Here is a 14537-nt window from a genome sequence, read left to right as displayed (position 1 = left end):
TAAAAAATAGAATAATATAAAGTTTCCCACGATTAAAGAATAGCTTAGTCACAAAAATTTTAAATGAATGATTGTAAGAAACTCTAACATATTTAAATTTCATCAAGTACATTTAAAGTGTGGTGTAACAATTTTATTTATAATTTAAGTATTAAAAATGTACTATAAATCATATCCTTGAAGCTATGTAAGTTTATTATGACATTGTTAGATATAACCCCCCAAAATATACAAATAAGTATACTGATTTACACACTGATTTGGGAGTATACTTGAATACTTTTTGAAGACCACTAGTTTAAGATCTCTCACATTGGGACACCTGGGTGGGTTTGTCGGTTGAGCCTCCGGCTCTTGATCAAGGCTCAAGTCATGATCTCACAGTTCAAGAGATGGAGGTGGCTGGGTGCTGACAGCACACAGCCTGCTTGAGGTCCTCTCAGGTACAGACTGATTTTGTGCATGTGCAAATAAAGGGAGCTGGGATTAGCCAGTCACAGACTCCACAGCATGTTCCAATAGTAACTGAATTCCTTCTAAGGGCAGCCGTAAATAAGAAGGAAATCTGAGGCACCTGGGTGGCTCACTCGGTTAAGCCTCCAACTTCGGCTCGGGTCTTGATCTCACAGTCCATGAGTTCTAAGCCCCACATTGAGCTCTGTCCTGACAGCTCAGAGCCTGGAGCCTGCTTCGGATTCTGTGTCTCCTTCTCTCTCTGCCCCTCCCCCATTCATTCCCGTCTCTCTCTCTCTCTCTCTCAAAAATAAATAAATCTTAAAAAAATTTTTTTTAAAAAGAAGGAAATCAGCAGTTCTTCAGCTGTTGTCCTTTGTTGGTTTAAAACCACAACAAACAAATCCTATCCTGGATCGCCACACCATATGTAAAGGAACTTAGAAGAGTATCTTGTTAATGGCACAGAAGTTCAAATTAAAAAAGAAAACAAAAAACCATGAGACTGAACTATAGCAACTCTGGCATCCATTACAAAACGCACGTTTGATAGAAACGACTAGTGTAACCTCAGAGCAGTCTGTTAAGTTCCCTGACACATTATAATCTTCAAAAAATGCAATGCACTCTCCCACTCAGTAAATATTTTTGAATGCATATCATATAGCAGGAGCTACAGGAAATCCAAAGTTCTACGCTACTCACCAGGAAGTGCCATCTGCCATTTTCCAGATGGCAGGAAGGGAGAAGAGGAAGTGAATGGCAAGAAGCTTCTCTTCCAAGGGACCCAGTCCAGTTTTACTAACAAGGAACACCGTTTGGTGAAAAAGGAGAATTGACTTCCAAGTAGAATGCGAAAAGTGTCACTTACTCCTATCGGGATTTTAGAGTGCAAGAAACTGGTGGCAACACACTTTCACAAAGGCTTAGATGGAAAAGGAAGGAGAGAAAAATATACTAGCTGGAGGAGAGTGTAGAGAAAGGTATTGTTTTAGGATGTATTCAACAAATTTTTATTGAGCACATACCCTATGTTTTAGGCTCTAGAGATTAAGTAGAAAATAAAATAGATAGTGTCCCTGGGTATCAGGAAATAGGCTGAGCCACTATAACAAAACAGGTCTAAACAAACAGTAATTTTTAAGAGAACACAGTTTATTTTCTCTTGTGTAATGGTCCAGAAATCTATGGTTGATCCAAGGGAGGGGGTACCTCTGCTTTCCGAGTTAGGCTGGGACCTAGAGGAAGGGGACAGTTTTGTCTTCCTTAATACATGGCCTCCATTTCTATAGCATGTTTATTTTTTCCTATTTTCCAGACAGCTGGAAGGGAGAAAAGGAATGTAGATGTCAAGCAGCTTCTCTTTTAAGGGACATAATCCATTTCTACTTCCATCGCTTTGGTCACAAATTTTTTTTTTAGTGTTTATTATTCATTTTTGACAGAGACAGAGTGTGAGGGGGAGAGAGGGACACAGAATCCGAAGCACGCTCCAGGCTCCAAGCTGTCAGCACATGAGATCATGACCTGAGCTGAAGCTGGAGGACCAACCAACTGAGCCACCAGGTGCCCCCACAATTTTTGATATAACCATACTTAGCTGAAAGGGAGGCCAAGGAATTCTTCTCTTTAATTAGGTCACCGAGTGCCTTGCTAACATTTGGCTAACATATAACAGAATGAAAACTGGTGATGTCGAGCATATATTCTGGAAGCAGAAGAGAACTATAGGCAAATAATGAGCAGTTTTGGTGGTGCGGTGACATGAAGGCCTGAGAGGAGTGAATTCAGGGGAAAACAGGAAAATATAGGATTAGAGAGAGCCAGTATGGCCTTCTCCTTTGAGGAGAAAAATGGGAGTGACTTGAACACATGTTGAAAGTAAAAACAACAACAACAACAACAACAACAAAAAACAGTAGAAATAGGGACACACAGAAAAGAAGAAAATTGTCCCAGAAGAGGAGAAACATCTAGTCCCTCCTCTTCCTTTGTGTCAACTAGAAGAAGGAAAGAATGGGAGTGAATGATGATGTTGGGGGAAGGAGAGAGAAAATAGTAGAAGGCTGTGGGAAATTCCTACCAAATACCTTAAATTCTCTTTCTGAAGTAGGAAGCAACATCATCTCCTGACCATGAGGGGAGATGTTTTCCTTGGCTATGAATATGGTAGGAGTGGATAAGGAAGAGACTTGTATTGATCTGGTGTTTTGGGTCCAGGGCCTAAACCATTGAGAAGATTGGCAAGGTAGTGTTTGAGGTGATGGATCTTGTGGTATCTCCCCACAGCAGTACAGTACTTTCTCCAGCCGCCACTTCTCCAACAGCAGGAATGAAAAGGAGCCTCAGACCACTTCAGGCAATGCTCCTCCCAAACTCATCCTCTTGCCAAAACGATCTGCCTTGAAGATCATGGGGATTAAGCTCATTTTGCTATCTGTGCCAATCACTACAAGCCCCAAACCGCCCATTTTTAAGCATGGTTGCCAGATATCTCAAGGAAGCCTGTGTCAGATTTGTGACCCTTGTGGCTGCACCATTCACTCAGTTATGGGAACCAGAAACCTAGAACCCTCTCTGTCCCTCACTCATCTTAGTCAACCCTCAAGCTCTGTTCATTCCATCTTCTAAATATTCCCCACACTTCTCTCCATTCCCACTCTCCATATCACTGGTAGTATGGATTACCATAATCTCTCGTGGGGATACTTACCCTATCCTTTCCTTTCTCCTGGAAAAACCATCATACCACTTGCCTAGTTAAAAACATTCAATACTGCATCATTGTCTTTAGGACAAACCCACTACCGTGGTTTCCAAATGCCTTTCTGATACAGCATCTTAATCTCTCCCCACTTCCTCTGCTCATCCATCCATACTTGACTGCTTCCCCATTGAGATGCCATCCCTCCTCAACTTTCACTCTTCCTCTGCCCTAAAAGGCTCTTCTCTTCCAACCCCCTCCTCTCCCTTCCCTTCCCCATCTAATTCCCCCAGTCTCACCCTAGGGGTCCTCAAGGAAGCCTTCCTGACCTCCCTACACTAAGGAGGCGCCCCTTCGATGGAGCACGTATTAGCCTTACAAGGCATCCCTGTTTTCTTCCAGGACCACTTCTTTTTTGTTCACTTCAGTTCCCGAGCATTCCAGGACGGTGCTAGGTACACAAGGTCACTCAAGAGGTGTTTGTAGAATGAGTAAATTAATGAATAAATCTTGAACCAAACACCCTGGAGTTTCCACTACATGTATGGCCTGCATAAATTGTTAATGTAAATTTAACTGATCAAATGAGCTAAAGTGTGTGTAGTACTTGGGAAATTTCCTCTCCGAGAGTCGGTCCAGGTAAGCTTGCCCGCTTTACCTCTCGCAGGCCGCAGGGGCGGCGCCTCCGGGGCGCAGGGGAGCGCTCGAGCGGAAGGCGGGGCCTCCTGGGCAGTGGCCCCGCCCCAAGGCGGGGCTATTCCGGGGCGACGAAGGGCGGGGCTGACGGGCGGGGAACTATCCTTTCGAGGCCGAAGCACGTCCGCGTGTGCCGGAGGCGCGGTGGTGGGGTCGTGGGTCCCAGCCGGGTGGCCTAGGTTACTGACCGCGCCACCGCGGCCGCCATCTTGCCCGCGCCCGGACTCCCGCGGCGGGAGGGGCGGTGACCAAGCCGGAAGTGGCTGTGCGGTGGCCGCGCTGCCTCATCAGGTCAGTGAGCGCGGCTCGGGCCGCGCGTCTCAGCACCTCCGACGGAGGCCCGGGTAGTGGGCTCGGGAGTGCCGGGGCCGCCGCGAGGGGCCCGGGAAAGCCCGGTTGAAAGGCCCGGGCGGGGGCGTACCCGGGGGCCATCTCGGAGCCGAGGCACAGGGCGTCGCGTTCCGCGCTGCGGGATAACCGCGCCGGGCGGCCGGCAGGGCCTAGCTGGGAGCCTCGGAGCTGCAGGAGGCCTTGGGGCGCGCTCGGACCTCGTCGGGGACGCTGGGGCCGTGCGCCGCGCGGCGAGTTTTTGCGGAACTGCGTCCTCGCTTTGGACGGGCAGCTCAGCCAGGTGTCTAGAGCGTGGGAGTGGCCCTCAGATTCCTGATTTACCCGGAATAGCAAGAGCCTCGCTTTGGTTGTACTTTATTAAATACTTCCTAAAGGGCCTGTCACCCGGTTGGTTAGCTGTGTTCTGTGATTGTATGAGTAGTGAAAATTCCGTAAGAGGATGAATAAAGCCTTTCACGTGTGCCACGAGCAGTGCTAAAATGATTTGCAGATGCCTGCATTACAGGCCCTTTGTATAACTATATTTTAAGGGAAATTTGTGTAGTGCATCTCCTTGAAGATGGTGAGGGTGAAAACTTCCTGAAACTGCTGCTGTTGTTATTTGTTACGGTAAGAAGAGTAGAAGACAACAAAAGGATGTGAGAGGGTAGTTGGATACTTTGTACACTTAGTATTGTGGATCTTCACTGTCCAGTAGCCACACAGAGTTGAGATGTGCTCTGAGTGTAAGATAAAATACCCATTGGATTTACAGGACTTGACACCCCCCTCCCAAACAGACAAAAAAAAATTGAATAGTTTTTTAGTTTGATTGCATGTTGGAAAGGGATTTTTTTTTATATGTTGGGGAGAATAAAATATATTAATTTCATCTCTTTATACTTTTTCAGTGTGGCTACTAGAAACTTAAATCCTGTGGCTAACACTGTATTTCTGTCGGATAGTGCTGTTTACAGATGTTATGGTGAAGAATACAGGATCAGCATGGCTTTCCTGTGCTCAAAACCATTGAGGGGAAGTGAACGCTTGTAAAACTTGAAGGTGAAGATGTTAACATAAGCTGTAATTATTGCAGATTTCACCCCTTCCACTCCCACTTTTCAGTGTTTCCAACACTTGAAAACATTAACTTCAGGGTTGTGGAAGAAAATCATAGTGATACTAACAGCTGTGTGATATGAAGAACTCAGTTTGTCACAATTTTGTGACATGAAGGTAGGGTGTGTTCTATCTCTTACAGTCTTGGTGTATTAACAGACTTGTTTGTGTTTAGCCACTGCGTGGCTGGAGGTCCCCTGACTCCAGGTTCAGTTCTCTTTGCTCTTCACCTTATTCCTAGTCATCTACGTTCATGAGCCAGGATCCATCTATACCATGTGTTGGATTGTTAAAAAAAACATATTTCTTAAAAGGGTGGTTATGGATATATCTCTAGGTTGTTAATACAACCTATGCAGTCACATATGACCTGTTGTTTAGAAGGGCTGGCACTTGGTTTAATGTTCTTTGTCACCACCTTGAAATTCTTAATGATTTTTCAGTAAGAGGGCCTTGTTATTTTCATTTTGCACTAGGCCCTGCAAATGATGTAGTTGATTTTTTTCTTATACAGTGATCTGGGATGGGAGTTGGGAGGTTTTGGACAAGAACCAAAACGCCTGGTCTTCACTTTACTCCAGTGTGAAATGAGAGGGGTTTGCCAGTCTAACTCTCAAGTTTTGTACAAAAATTACTGTAATCAGATTTTATGGATATGAAACATTTTATGGATATAAACGTTGTACATGCATACTTACATCAGAAGAAATACTGATGGTCCTCCCTTGAGAGTCATGCAAATCAGAGTTTTTTAAATTATAGTAACACTTTCTATTTTGTGTGTTTCTTTTAATTTTTTTTTTAATGTTTACTTATTTTTGAGAGAGAGAGACAGAGTGCGAGTGGGGGAGGGGCAGAGAGAGGGAGACACAGAATCTAAAGCAGGCTTCAGGCTCTGAGCTGTCAACATGGAGTCTGATGTGGGGCTGGAACTCATAAACTGCTAGTTCATGAACTGAGCCAAAGTTGGATGCTTAAGTAACTGAGCCACCCAGGCACCCTCTGTGTTTTTTAAGGTGGATTTTTCAGTTTGCCACCAAGTTTTCTTACAGATCATCCATGTAAAGAATATGATTATGGGATGGAAGTCCAGATTGAAGGTGTGCTTAATAGAAGCACACTTTGAAAGTCCTATTGATAAGATAGGAAGATAGGCTAGATCTCCAGATACCTCCAGTTAAGAGGTTTCCTCTCTCCGTACAGGCATGAGTGTGAACCCTTACTTGGTAGTATCTGTTCCTGCTTTCTGTTGTCTTACCTACGTCCTACTGCAGCTACATCCGAGTACATCCTAACTTCACCTCTAGAACGCAGGCATTATTAGACCTTTATTAGTCTGCTTGGGCTGCCATAACAAAAGCCCCTAGACTAGATGGCTTAAACAACAGAAATTTATTTTCTTACAGTGCTCACAGGTTGGAGTCTGAAATCAGGGTGCCAGGTCTAGTTTTGGTGAGAGTTCTTTTCTTGGCTCACAGATAGCTGCCTTCTCACTGTGTCCTTCTTACTGTGTCCTCACTGTGTCTTCACATGGTAGGGAGAAAGCTCTGTAGCTCTCTCTCTCTTCTTGTAAGGGCACCAGTTCTATGAGTTTAGCACTCTACCCTTATGACCTCATTTCACTCTCATCACCCCCCTTAAAGGCTCTCTCTAATACTATCATATTGGGGATTAGGGCTTCAGTATGAATTTGGGGGAGAGGGCACAATTTAGTCCATAGCAGTCAGAGAGTTTATCTGTCCCTGTTTACTACCATGTTAGCATTTGAAACAGTGTCTAGCACATACACTATGCCCAATAAAAATTTATAGAATAAATGAAAGGTATTAGAATGATCCTTTCTTAGGATCATTGTGGCTCACTGTGGGCTCTTGCCCATCATTGGAACCAGTTATGACAGTGGGCACTTTGCTCTTGCCTGGAGCCAGTCTCTACTAGGAAGAGTATAGGTAGAAACATGAGGAGATTGGTAAAACTTGGATATAACAGTGTGGGAAATGTCAGATGGAGCATTTAACAAATGCATTCATTTAACAAATAATTGTTAAGTATCTACTAAGTGCCTGGCACTGGGCTGGGTATCAGAGGTACAAATAGAAAGCAAAAGGTACTTTTCCTGCTCTTATGGAGCTTATAATTTAGTAGGAGAGACAGGGTGATTTAAAGGGAAGGAATACTATTTACTGAGAGTACATAACTAAGTAACCTGACAGACTAGGGAGGGGCTAGAGGATGTTTGATGTCAACCATGATGGTTGAGAGATGGTCAAGCAGGTGTTAACTTGACCAAGAAGGGAGGGAAGAATGTTCTAACAAGAGGGAACGGCATTTGTAAGAGTGGTGATGGGGGGGTGATGAGGGGAGGGGACAGAGGGAGGTTATAATCTAGGAACTGAAAAGAAGACCGTGTCGCCAGAACACAGCAAGGAGGAAAATGGTGTGCCTTGAGGCAAAAGCAGTAGGTAGAGGCCAAAAGATTTAGGACTTTATAGGTTATATTGAAGATTTTGGAACTCTGTACTGAGAACAATTGGAAACCATTAGAGGGTTTTAAACAGAGATTGTATAACCTGGTTAAGTTTGCATTTTAGAAAGGTCCCTGTGATATTACATAAAGATGAATTTCATAAAGGCCTGAGTATACAGATAAGTAAAAGAATTGCAGAATCAGCACCATAGGCCAGACATGTTGTATACCTTAATTTCTGTGGAAACTGTCCTTAAGCTGTGAAACTTGGCAGCCTGAGTGGAGGAGAGAAGAATAAGGGTTGATCAAGGTTAGGGGAAGACAAGCCTAAAGTGGCAAGGAAATGAAGAAATTGAGGGTCTGTCTAGTAAGAATATAATTGAAATGATTGATATTGAGCTTCAGAACCCGAAGAAAGGAAATAAGCCAGTGTAAGTATTCTTAGTGGATTTTCCACTTAAATTGTATGAGTCTGTTGAATTCTGGACTAATAGTTCCTGACTAAAAGTTTTACAAGATCAAAAAGTAAAGCAAGTATGTTTGAGCTGAATTTATTTAGTTTATCTATATTAGGAGTCTGTGCCAGGTTCTCTATCTGGTATAGGGGATGAATGAATGAACCATAGCTTTACCTTTTAAGAAATGACACTATAGGGGCACCTGGGTGGCTCAGTTGGTTAAGCATTGGACTCTTGGTTTCAGCTCAGGTCATGATCTCATGGTTTGTGAGTTGGAACCCCAGAGCTTTGCGCTAACAGCACGAAGCTTGCTTGGGATTCTCTGTCTCCCTCTCTCTGCTCCTCCCCCTCCAAGAATAAGTAAAAGTTAAAAACAAAACAAAACAAAACAAAACCTATTAAAAAAAAAAAACTGAGAACATGGTTGTGCAGATACCATTTGCCATAAAGGTACTAAATGTCTTTGTTCCTTTTTTTTTTTTTTTAATTTTTTTTAATGTTTATTCATTTTTGAAAGAGACAGAGCACAAGCAGGGGTGGGGTGGTCCCAGAATCTGAAGGGGGACACAGAATCTGAAGCAGGCTCTAGGCTCTGAGCTGTCAGCACAGAGCCCGATGTGGGGCTCGAACTCATGAACCGGGAGATCATGACCTGAGCCAAAGTAGGATGCTCATCTGACTGAGCCACCCAGGCGCCCCATGTTCCTTTTTAATCCACACTATAGTCTCTAGCGAGAATTGGTTAAAAACAGACATTTACATTTACATTTTTGTTAAATAGCTTTTGTTTTTAAAATAACATTTTAACATAGTTATTTTTAGTTTGTGCTTAAATGACTGTCATATTTATCTTTTCAAAATCCCAAGTCAATATTAATCAAAATGTATAGAATTGAAATCTGAAAGAGCTTTTAATGATCACTTAATTCAGTTTTTCTCAAATGCAGTGTGTACTGCTGGTTGTAAACAGGATGATTTTAGGTAAAACATAAGCATTTTTAAAAAATTCCAGTATAGTTAACATATTAAGCATTTTAATAGTTATACATTTCAATGTATATTAGAAAAATACATTTAGCATACCATGCCCATGATCCATGGATTTTATGATAGGTTAAAATAGATTTTCTGATTTTAAAAATAGTCAATGTAAATAAAAATATTAAGTAAAAATAGATGGTATGTGAATGAAATTTGGCAAACACTAAACCAACTCTTTGGTTGTATAGACGAAAAAACAAAAGGACCCCCAGTCACAAAGGCCTTTCCCAGGCGTATAGCTAATATACGTCAGGGGTGGGAATAAAAGTCAGCTCTGCTCAATACATGCTGCTATTTATTCTGCCATATAGAGCTGCTTGTTATTGTTGAACCTTGAGAAAGAGACCTCTGTCTTTGTAGTGGCATTGTATTTTAAATCTTCATTGTCTATTATGCTGGCAACCTGTGGCTATTTATTAAAAATTAAAGGTAAATAAGATTTAAAAATTGTACTAGTCACATTTTTAGTGCTTGGTAGCCACATGTTGCTAGTAGCTACCCTATTGGACAGCAGTATAGCTAGAGAACATTTCTGTCACTGCGGAAAGTTCTGTTGGATAGTGTTGCTCTACACTGTTGCTTAAGAACATGATTCATAATTCTTTAAAGTTTTACCCCCTTCAAAGGGATGATGCTTATTAATTTGCTCACCATGCTGAAGTTATATTAATTCTGAGGTTAATGACGTTAGTAGTCACAGTGCAATTAAAATACTTGATCATGGGAAAAAAGGCCAAAATATAGTTCTCAGAATCTTACCACCTCATTTTATTGGGAGAAGTTCTTTTTCCTTATTTCTTCCTTCCTTCTTTCCTCCCCTTCCCCTTCCCTTCAAGCAGGGGAGAAGGGCAGGGGGACAGAGAGAATCCCAAGCAGGCTCCACACCCAGCATGGAGCCCAACATGGGGCTCAAGCCCACGATCCTGGGATCATGACCTGAGCCTAGATTAAGAGTCAGACACTCAACTGACTGAGTCACCCAGGCACCCTTCTTTTTCCCTCTTTAATTAATAAATATGGTCATGAATTCCTAGCAGTTGGAAGAAATATATTGAGAAACAGAGTACCTATATAGAGAATTTCCTGACTTTCCAAATAGCTTATTCATCTTAGATTTGTATTTTGTTAACATTTTAAAACTTTTTATTTTTAAACAGATTTTCAGTGAATGGACCTGACTGGACTACTTGAGCACATCACTAAACATGAGCGGTACCAAACCTGATATATTGTGGGCACCACACCAAGTTGATAGATTTGTTGTGTGTGACTCAGAACTGAGCCTGTATCACGTGGAATCTACTGTGAATTCAGAACTCAAAGCTGGATCTTTACGTTTATCTGAAGACTCTGCAGCTACATTACTATCAATAAATTCAGATACACCATATATGAAATGTGTTGCCTGGTATCTCAATTATGATCCTGAATGCCTCCTAGCAGTTGGACAAGCAAATGGTCGAGTTGTACTTACAAGTCTTGGTCAGGATCATAACTCAAAATTCAAAGATTTGATAGGAAAAGAATTTGTCCCAAAACATGCCCGACAATGCAATACCCTTGCATGGAATCCATTGGATAGTAACTGGCTTGCTGCTGGGCTAGATAAACATAGAGCTGATTTTTCGGTGCTGATTTGGGATATTTGCAGCAAATATACACCTGACATAGTTCCCATGGAGAAAGTGAGACTTTCAGCAGGTGAAACTGAAACAACATTATTGGTAACAAAACCTCTTTATGAATTGGGACAGAATGATGCTTGTCTGTCTCTTTGTTGGCTTCCACGAGACCAGAAACTTCTCCTTGCTGGTATGCATCGTAACCTAGCCATATTTGATCTTCGGAATACGAGCCAAAAGATGTTTGTAAATACAAAAGCTGTTCAGGGGGTGACAGTAGACCCATACTTCCACGATCGTGTTGCTTCCTTCTATGAAGGTCAGGTTGCAATATGGGATCTAAGGAAATTTGAGAAGCCAGTTTTGACTTTGACTGAGCAGCCAAAGCCCTTAACAAAAGTAGCATGGTGTCCAACTAGGACTGGTCTGCTTGCCACTTTGACAAGGGATAGTAATATTATTAGATTATATGATATGCAGCACACACCCACTCCCATTGGAGATGAAACTGAGCCCACAATAATTGAAAGAAGTGTGCAACCTTGTGACAATTACATTGCTTCCTTTGCTTGGCATCCAACGAGTCAAAATCGAATGATAGTTGTAACTCCCAACCGAACAATGTCTGATTTCACTGTTTTTGAAAGGATATCTCTTGCCTGGAGCCCAATAACATCTTTAATGTGGGCTTGTGGCCGTCATTTGTATGAATGTGCAGAAGAAGAAAATGATAATTCTTTAGAAAAAGATATAGCAACGAAGATGCGCCTTCGGGCTTTGTCCAGGTATGGACTTGATACAGAACAGGTGTGGAGAAACCATATTTTAGCTGGAAATGAAGATCCACAGCTCAAGTCACTCTGGTATACTCTGCACTATATCCTTTTCATTGTGAATTTCATGAGCTGAATCAGGTAGAAATGTTCTGAAAGTTTGCTGAAAAGTCAGCCTTTAAATTTTATTCCGAATGTTTTATATGCAAATACGAGTTACATAATGCTAAAATTACAGAGTAGAATTATTTAAAACTTGAGCTTGAAATACTGCTTTATATATTGTAGAGAAAGAAGAAAAGTATATCTACGATAAAGTAGAACTATCACTGATGCCTATTATGAATTGGCTCCGTATCAAAATAAATTCAGCTCTGACGTATTTTATTATACATCATCATTAGTATTTCCTATGCGTTTAAATACTTATGAAGCAGTATACAGAAGATATGGATCAGAAATCTCCAGGAAACAAAGGATCATTGGTTTATGCAGGAATTAAATCAATTGTAAAATCCTCTTTGGGTAAGAAAATTCAATTTTATTTTTTAAAGTTTTATAATTTTTGTACTCTATTTTCTACTTTTTCCTCGTTAGTTACTTCAGAATAGTATGCATACATACTTTGTTTTTTATTTTTTGTTGGGGGGGGTTCTGATTAGATATTTTAGTTGAGTTAAATGCATAATTGTTTTTATATCCAGAATTCTTTTTGGAGGGAGTCTTATTTCTTTCAAGTGATACTGTCTTTCTAAATCTATTCATTTATCCCATGTTATTTTTTGAAGATCCTGAGAGGTATTACATCCGATGACTTACAGGGTCATGGTGGTTGGTTTGGATTTTATCACAGTATTTTGCTTCTATAAAAACTAAATAAAAAGATGTATAATTGAAGGAGTTCCCTTTTAATTCTGCTGTCCAAACACTTTGTCTTAGCTATCTATGGCAAGATCTAAGTAACTATGTCAGGAAGTGTGGCCTTGCCTGAAGGAGCCTTACCTGAAAGAATCCTTGATAATTAAATTAATGTATGAATTAATACAGGGTTGAAATTGATCAACTATTTAAGAATAAGATAAAGATGACAAAAGAGCCAAACTTATCTTTTCATTGAACCGTTGTTCTTACTGTTTTTATTGGAATTGAATTGTGCATTTTACTATGGTACTTCCCCTGACCTAGTATTCAGTATCTAGCTTTTGATGGCAGTCAAATTTGGGCCACAAAGTCAGGCTGCTCGAAAAGTAGTTTATACTATTAGTCAAAGAGTGGCAGTTCAAATAATAAGTTCAACTTGGTCTTTAATAGGGTTTTCATAAATACTGTACAAATAATACCAAATAAAATATTATTTTTTAATAAGAATAGGTTAAGCATTTTAACTAAACTGTTATATTATTAAAAAGAAGCTTAAAGGACTTTCACGTTACTTTGTTCCACATTGCTGAACATGCAATAGACTATTATCTGATCAGTTCCGTTTTGGTATTTTATTACTAGCTTTCCACCAAAAAACTAACTTTTTAAATTTCTTTTTTTATTTAAAAAAAAATTTTTTTTTAAATGTTTATTTTTTGAGAGGGAGATTGACAGAGTGTGAGCAGGGGAGGGGCAAAGAGAGAAGGAGACACAGAATCAGAAGGAGGCTGCAGGCTCTGAGCTGTCAGCACAGAGCCTGACATGGGACTTGAATCCACAAAATGTGAGATCATGACCTGAGCCCAAGTTGGACGTTCAACCGACTGAGCCACCCATGCACCCCAAAAGTAACTTTTATTATAAATAAATTTATTACCAGGTGCCCCAAAAGTAACTTTTATTATAAATATATTATTGGGGTGCTGGGGTGGCTCAGTCAGTTGGGCATCTGACTTCGGCTCAGGTCATGATCTTACAGTTCGTGGATTCGAACCCTGTGTCAGGCTCTGTGCTGACAGCTCAGAGCCTGGAGCCTGCTTTCGATTCTGTGTCTCCTTCTCTCTCTGCCTCTCCCCACTTGTGCTCTGTCTCTCAAAAATAAATGTAAACAAATAAGTAAATTTATTATAAATAAAATGAGTCTACCTAGAAACTTCCATTTTTATTCATATAAATAAAAGGGCAGATAATACTATCATATCCCTGTAGATGAACCTGTGTACCATGGTTCATGACTTTGGAACTGCTGCTGCAAAGACTTAAACACCGAGTTTATAGAATTTTTAGTATTTTTGCCATATGGTAGGTGAGGGCACATTGCATTCTTAGTTATTCTGAGGTTTATTATTGTTGTTGTTGTATTTTGACATATTTTAGGGAAAAAACTTACAAACTACCTCTGAGGAAAAGCAAGGGGAAAAATAGACCATCATTATATATTTCTGGTGAAGTAGAAACCGAATGTCTTGAATCAAAAATAGTCTTTACCCACATTAAAAAACTATATGGGAGAGAGTTCCTCATTGTTAGACTTTTAGCTTTTTCTTTGTTTTGGTTTTGATATTTTTGTTTTTACAGCCCCAAAGTAAAAAGTAGAGAAATAACTGTCAAAGATGGCACTTGTGGACTTCAGTTTTTTATCTGGCCCTACTCCTTTCTCTAATTGTATCCCTAATGATTCAACACATAGTAAGTCAACACACTGAACCTTCTTGCTCACAGTAATCTCATATACAAGTTTATTAGACCACACAGTGAAATTTTAACTTTGGTCACAAATAATAGATACTGAGTGCTCTATGAATTAGGCATCATGCTAACTGCTTTCCCCATGTTACTTTATGTCATTCTTACAATTACAGTATGAGGTAAATTTGTTTATTCAGCAAATGCTTATTATTTGCTTGTTATATGCCAAGAATTGTCCTTGGAATAATAAAGGCATAACTGTCA

At 40.6% G+C, this 14537-nt stretch overlaps 1 protein-coding gene across 4 annotated transcripts in view; it reads left to right on the top strand.

Moving 5' to 3' along the window:
- Nucleotides 1–4005: 4005 nt before the first annotated feature.
- MIOS (meiosis regulator for oocyte development) overlaps nucleotides 4006–14537 on the top strand; it is a 47132-nt gene continuing 36600 nt past the window's right edge. The window contains exons 1-3 of one of the 4 annotated variants that reach the window (XM_027071950.2): nucleotides 4006–4144; nucleotides 10426–11767; nucleotides 12090–12188. In XM_027071950.2, the coding sequence (XP_026927751.1) occupies nucleotides 10474–11767; nucleotides 12090–12188 (1393 nt within the window). In that variant the 5' untranslated portion in view covers nucleotides 4006–4144; nucleotides 10426–10473. The other 3 variants (XM_015066557.3, XM_027071951.2, XM_015066558.3) reach the window with 3 other exon arrangements.

The sequence above is a fragment of the Acinonyx jubatus genome, chromosome A2, assembly GCF_027475565.1.
Source record: "Acinonyx jubatus isolate Ajub_Pintada_27869175 chromosome A2, VMU_Ajub_asm_v1.0, whole genome shotgun sequence".
NCBI classification, from domain to species: Eukaryota; Metazoa; Chordata; class Mammalia; order Carnivora; family Felidae; genus Acinonyx; species Acinonyx jubatus.
Note: the sequence above shows the minus strand (reverse complement) of the source record. Positions and strands in the feature narration are given on the sequence as shown.